The sequence below is a fragment of the Frankliniella occidentalis genome, unplaced genomic scaffold, assembly GCF_000697945.3.
Source record: "Frankliniella occidentalis isolate FOCC.00 unplaced genomic scaffold, Focc_3.1 Scaffold333, whole genome shotgun sequence".
Taxonomy (NCBI): Eukaryota; Metazoa; Arthropoda; class Insecta; order Thysanoptera; family Thripidae; genus Frankliniella; species Frankliniella occidentalis.
This window is the reverse complement of record NW_026267456.1, coordinates 159,447-166,522: the sequence shown is the minus strand read 5'-3', so window position 1 is coordinate 166,522 and position 7,076 is coordinate 159,447. Positions and strand designations below refer to the sequence as shown.

General features: G+C 39.9%; 1 protein-coding gene across 1 annotated transcript; it reads left to right on the top strand.

Moving 5' to 3' along the window:
* Positions 1 to 462: 462 nt before the first annotated feature.
* LOC127751084 (uncharacterized) lies at positions 463 to 2,771 on the top strand. Its single transcript, XM_052274078.1, has 3 exons — positions 463 to 918; positions 1,040 to 1,311; positions 1,408 to 2,771. Exons 1-3 carry the CDS (start codon positions 555 to 557, stop codon positions 2,728 to 2,730), a joined length of 1,959 nt encoding a protein of 652 aa, XP_052130038.1. The 5' UTR covers positions 463 to 554; the 3' UTR covers positions 2,731 to 2,771.
* Positions 2,772 to 7,076: the final 4,305 nt, after the last annotated feature.

Here is a 7,076-nt window from a genome sequence, read left to right as displayed (position 1 = left end):
TGGAGGCTGTCTGGCAAGGGTAAGTGAGAATAGTTTACTGTCATTATGTTTAGAGACCACTAAATTATGCGGGCGCATAATCGCATAATTTTGTAAAATCGTCTAAAATGACAAATTAACAACACTACAACATATTTTCGACTTGTCTGGATCGTTTTCTAGGCCGCATAATAACGCATAATTTAGTGTTGAATGCAGCATATCGCACCATCACACATTATGCGCATAAAACTACACAATTGTCGCATAATTGACCATTTTCCGCTGTACAAATTCTTAAAACGCATGAAATTTCGGTATGGACGCTGAACTGGAATTCAATTTGCGCGCCCGCCACTTCCAGCGCCTTCTAGACTCGCCGCGCACTGAGCGGGGAATGGGGGGAGGACGAGAGGGGGAGGGGGCGTGGCGTACAGATGGTGCCGTGAAGCGACCGTCGCGTTCGTCGCGTTTCGCTTAGGTTAGGTTGTGCCTGTGAGTGAAGGTGAAAGTGCGCCTGTAAATGTAATTTAATTATATTGATTGTGTGGACGGGGTGCATCAACAGAACAAAAATGACTACTAGTGTGACAGTGTTTTCAAGAGCAAGTGATTACAAAAATGAGGGAATGTATGTGTTTGAAAAGACAAAATTGATGTGCGGGTACTGCCAAAAGCCAATTGATTGGACTCGTAAGAGTGTGATTGACAACCACGTTGACAGTGACAAACACAAAGGTAATAAGGAAAGAAAATTAGCAGAGAAAAATAATAAACGTCAAGTATCAATAGCAGAAAGTATCAGCAATGCCAAGAAACTTAAACAAGATAGAGAAGAGTTTATCAAGTCAACTGTGCGTGCATTTTTGAATGCTAACATTCCCCTAGAAAAGCTTGACAAGACAGAATTTCGTCAGTGGCTCAATAAATATGTACCTGGTGAGTGAAAACTTATAAGTGGGGTGACCTGGGGTTTGTCGGTTTATTTTAATGAATGTATGTTCATCCTAACCTCAAATGTTACGTCGCCTATCTATAATGTTTATTTTTTTGTTTACAGGTTCTGGTGATTTGCCCAATGCTCAACAACTTCGAGAGAAGTACATTCCTCTTTTGAAGGACGATTATGATGATATACTGAAATCAAAACTGAAAGGGAACAAAATCATTGTGCTGTGCGACGAAACAACCAATAGATTAGGCCAAGCTGTTTTCCTTGTCCTGTTCAAGATACTACCTTCCAAGGAGAATCCCACACCAAATCTTTTTGTTGCTTCTGTGAAAATACTGCAGAACACTAATGCGGACGAATGCTCTAAGGCTTTTTTGCAGGTTTGGAGTTTTGTATAACTATTTTTTTTTTGTGCTATTTATTGAGTTTATGGAGTAAACTAATAACCCCCCCCCCTCTTTTTCATTCTTTTACAGACTATTCAACATTTTGAAGTGGCCCATCAGGATGTGGTCGCTATTGGATCAGACAGTGCAGCCTACATGAATTTATGCATTCGGCTCCTAAAAACACTTCTAGATAACCCTAGTTTGATTCATTTGCAGTGCTGGGCCCACAAATTAGATAAGATTGTTAAAATCTTCCCTGAGCAACTGGTTAGACTAAATGATTGTGTCTCTTTTTCTAAAAAGCTATTTAAGAACACAAGAAAAAGGAAACACAAATATATTAATTATTTAAAAACTAAGTACTCTTTTACAAATGCTAAAGAAATTAAGCTGTTTCCATTACCTGTTATGACTAGATGGGGAACCTGGAAAAAATCTGCTGTCTATATAGCTGATTATGCTGAAGATATTGCTGATTATGTTTGCAAAGAATTAACAGGAAAGTCATATGACAGTCAGGCTGTCAAATATTTTCGGAAACTGAAACCTGAAGATATTATGATTATTAAGGCAGAGGCAAAGTTTGTGGTAGAATATTGTAGCCCTGTTTGTGATTTGCAATTAATGGTTGAAGGATCTAAGTACCCCATGTCCCATTTGTTGTATGCAAAGGTTAGTGAGATTCGCAAACCCTTTTCTAGTGTAGCTAATGCTGGGGACTCTATTCAGGGGGTCCTTTTTGATAAGACAAAAGACAGTGTTGCTTTAGTGCCTCACACAAAACAAAAGACATTACTTGGGAGAATTAAGAAGGTGTGTGAGGCTTGTAATGATCTAATAAAATCCCAACTTAAAGAGGACACTGCTTCAGAATTTTTTGAGGCATCTAATATTCTTTTTAATCCTTGTAAGCTGTCTGCTTCTCTCTCGAGTGAGAAAATCGTCAAAGCAAAGGAAAGTATTGCTATTTTAAATTGTATTCCTACAGCTAACTTTGTCATTTTGCATTCATTACTTTCTGACCATGTTAAAGAAAATAATGCTAATGCTAGTCATTCTAAGAAGGGGGGTTCTAGGGAGGATGTTGTTGTGAATGCTCTAATGTCTATGATGCAGGATCACCCAATATTTGCTGTTTCTTGTTTGCAAGTGTTACATGTAAGTGTGTCAAATGTTGACAGTGAAAGGGGTTTTAGTGCATATGGAGATATATTTACCCCAAAGAGAACAAACTTAACCAAAGATAAGGTAGAAGCTATGATGTGCATGTATTTTAGTAGTGGGATGATAGATCTTAATAATAATAATGCTACTGACTACAGTGAAAGTGATGGAGTAGTAGCTAGTGGCAGTGGACCCCCATCTGTGTATTTTAATGATACTGAAGATATGTTTTGTGATGACCTGTGACCTGGCCTGTAACCTGACTGATTTTCTGGATTTTTTACTGACTTAGGACGAAAAAACTCTATTATTTTGTATACTACTACTATTAGAGTGTTATCATATAATAAACAAATTATACCGACAAATTTTGAATTTTCTCCGCACGATTTACCTTTTGGAAATCGCGTATTTCTGCATAATTGCACTATTTTGACCGCATAAACACCGCATAAAACAGTACTTTTAGCCGCATAAACAGCACATAAAACATCCAAAAACAGGCGCATAATCTTATGATTTCAAACGCATAATTTAGTGGTCTCTAATTATGTTTTAATGTGCAATATGCAAGTTGCTAATGGAAATAGAGCCTTATTTAGTAATGCATACCCTCAAATAGATCTATTCTAACACTAACATTATTTTTACAGTTGTAGGAATTTGCTGAATGGCTCTTTTCATCTTGGTATTCAAAGTGTGATGGTATCAACTCCCAAAAGTTCTGAGTCATTGCCACGAAAGCTGTGCTTCTCAAGTGTTAATGAAACCAGTTCAGACAGTGATAGTGCTATACTTGAGAGCGGGGCAAATAAGTGGGAATGTCTCTCCGATAAGGATAAAGATGGGTAACTAAATTTAATGAGAAAACGGGCAGAGTTAGTCATATATCAGTATGTCTTACACTGTACTTTTTATGCAGGCTGAACCATGGTCTTCCGGAGAACACACCTCCTGCAGAACTGGACGAAACTTACTACGAGCCTGCAGGAAAAAATAAATGTGACAACACCAATGAGAGAAGCATTCGGAAAAAAGGTGCAACCACCAACACCCCCAAAAGGCGGAAAAGAATTTTGATTTATGAAATAGCCAAACACAGAATATAAAGAATTTTCGATAATCTCAATTAGAGGGTAAATAATAATTTTAGATTAACATGAATCCATTGCTCAAATTTTGTTTCATCTCATCTTTTCAGGTCATACACCCCTAATATGAAGTATGAAACTAGATCGAACACGGCCAAGACAGCTCAGAAACTGGTTAAGAAGAAATCAAAAAAGAAAACACCAGAGTTAGCAGTATAACAGTAGAGAAAAATATGTATTTCATCGCATATTGACTCAACAATAATTGCATACATTCAATTTCAGACATGTATGCAAGTGGCCACGATGTGAAGAGCATCATAAGTTTCGTGTTTCAAGTGTGAGTATAAGATGAGAAGGTATCAGCAATTTCTATAAACTGTTCCATAATCGAACCATGTATTCTCCTTCCAGAAGCGAGAATTGGAAAAGTTATCGCCTAATAGTAGGAAAATGGCAACGCGTTTGTAGATGATTGTGCACTTCGGTACCTTCTAGCTGGCCAGGATGCGGGCGCACGCCACCGACACGCGCCTGTCTGATGGTCATCCGGCCGGGTTGGTGATGGGTGATTCTCAGAATACGGGCCGTTTAGATTCCGCGGCCCTTCACAACTATGTGATGGTTTGAAAAGGTTTTTATACCATCTAGATACTCGAAAGCACTAATACTACCTGGTGCAACACAAATGCCGGACAATTTTAAGGGAATAGTCGTCTAAGGCACATTGCATTTCTGGAGTGACATATCCAGGGAACGCAAGGAATGAATTTCGATGTGGAAATATCTTTCTATATTTCGTCAGGAGACGACCAAAGTCGTTCTCACAAACATTTTCAAAAAGTAACGGAGTTCACAATGTTTGCACTGACGTCAAACTGGGCAGAGGTAGAGTAACAATTCTTTGCCCAGCCCACAGTACTACTCTGTAGGGACTATTAATGTTCCCCGAAGCAATCGGCAGAGCTCCTACTTCATCATCGTCAAAAACTGTCTTCAAATTTGAAAGTTGGCTGGTACGCTTTTGCAGTGTGAATACCGTGTCGCCTCCACACAGGCACGATTGCGTCATATCAAATCCCCCTTTCGATGAAAAGGAAGGTTTTGATGTGCTGCTTCTTTTGTGGCTAAGCGGATCCTTGCATCTGCAACCCCGGATTAGTAATGCTTCAATTAGTACCTTCTGACTTGTGAACTCCGTATCCCCTTTTGTTGGTCTGACCTTTGTTTAATAACTTTTAGTTACAGGTAACGCGTTGTAATGACCTAATGAGAAAATATGTAGTAAGGGGTTAATTTAGAACTGTACATTATGAGGTTGGGCATCTGTGGAGCAGTGTCGGGGCGAAAAACAAGTTCTTTATTGCAATGTTCTAGTCATACTAAAACGCATAAAATGGGGATGACTGGATGTAAAATATGAGTACGACACACTAGTGGAGCAAACAAAAGACTAATTAAAAGGTGCGGGAGGCAATATTTGAGTTTTATCATTGATTGAACGTGACCACAATATGGTCTTTTAACGTTGTACTAGAAGTACGTGATTTGAACTATCGCCACTTTACAAGTATCTTATTTGAAGGTAAATAAAACCATTGCGACCCAAAAACCTAGCAAATTCGACAGAAAAAAATAATTAAGGAACTCCCAAATGGCCCGTATTCTGAGAATCACCCTGATACAACACCTCAAGGACGTGGTAGAACGGCGACAAGCCATGCGTTTGTAGATGATTGTGCACTTGGGTACCTTCTAGTTGGCCAGGATGCGCGCGCGCGCGCGTCCGATTTGGTCGCCTATGGTGTCCCAATGTGAGAATTTGGGATACGAATCGATTAAGACCTCTGCCGAGGTGATGTGACACTGTTTAGCCGTTGTTTGTACATGATTTAGCACTTCTTTTGCTTGAACTGGATGGCGTACTATTTTGGTGAGGCACGTGATGGAGCACCACCGAAAACTTACAGTTACTTCTCTGCTGCAAGGATGACGCTGCGTGCAATCCATGTGCGCGCGCACGCGCACGCCTACGCACGCGCACGCACGCGCGCGTGCACGCCTGCTCGAGCAGATCTGCTACCCTTCACTTGCCTGTATGAAGTGAATGCTATCATTTGGCGACGGCAAAGGAAACCCCCCTATTGGTTTGTTGCTCAGGAGCAACAGTCCCGGGGGTTACTGTGGTACTACTTGTAGGGGAGGCGCGAGTCTGGAGGTGCGATTTTTGTGTTCAGCCACATGGTCTAGCATCGGGTCGGTCCGACCCAGGTGAGTAGATCATGATAGTGGCTAATATGGCCGCGAGAAGCGCCAGAGAAGTTTGTTGCTCTAGAGCAACAAAGACTATATGGGGGCAGTGAATTAGCGAACTGGGTATGCCTCTATGGTCTTTGTTGCTTGAGGGCAACAGGCGATATCTCGAGAACTATATGAGATAGCGCGAAATTTCAAAGGTCAGCGGAGTCAGGGGACTGAGGCCTTTTAGAAAAAATGAAAAAATTATTTTTCCCGCGACCCGTTCAAAAAACGACCACAAAGGGTTAAAGGAAATTATTGAGGGATGAAGAAGTTGTAGCTGATGTGTTCCTTGCATGTGTTGATTGTATTTTATTTCATTGTTTCAGCCATCATCAATATGTTATATGTTTAATATTTTGCATGATTGTTTTTATTCTTTTTGAAAGCTTAATGTTTCTTATTTGAGGGTCTGCGAGATTGGTTATTAGATTGTTAGAGCCCCCGGTACAACTTCTAATAAGTTTTCTACAGTTGCCTTTTTCGTATTACTTTTACTTTGTCAAGTAACTAATTCTTTGTTCTACAGGAATCCCAGTAAACACACACAAAAAAAAGACACTGTTATAGTGGTTGTTTTTTTTTTAGGTTTACTGGCAAGTGTAAAAATTTCATAAATATTTTCCCCATTTGGGATAATGGAAATTGAGTAAGAAATATGTTCTGACTTAAGAAGTTTGACATAATGAGTGATTTTAGCGGTTAGAAGAACAAGAAGAAGTTCCAAGATGGCCGCCACGGACCACAACAAACCATCAACTGTTTCCCGAAGCGGCTGCTAGCAGCCGCCCTCGCTCAACGTTATATTGCTCCCATTTGAGTCAAATTTGATATCATTTTGATCGGAAGAAAGAGGAGAACACATAAAATAGCATTTGAACATACGTGGCGAATTTTTCAGGTTCATTTCTAAGATATGGTGTTGGTTTGTTAAAATTGTGAACATGAACTATTATTTTTAAAGATCAACACTAAATAGCATTCTTATAGGTCCGATATCGTTTTTATCGTGTTCTTCACGTTCTTCCGATTCTAACAAAACCAAGTTTGACTCCAACAGACGCGATATAACATTAGGTAGGTTATTGGGGCTCCCGAGCGCGAGCGGCTGCTCGGGAAAACAGTTGAATGTTTGTTGTGGTCCGTGGCGGCCATCTTGGAACTTCTTCTTGTTCTTCTAACCGCTAAAATCACTCATTAAAA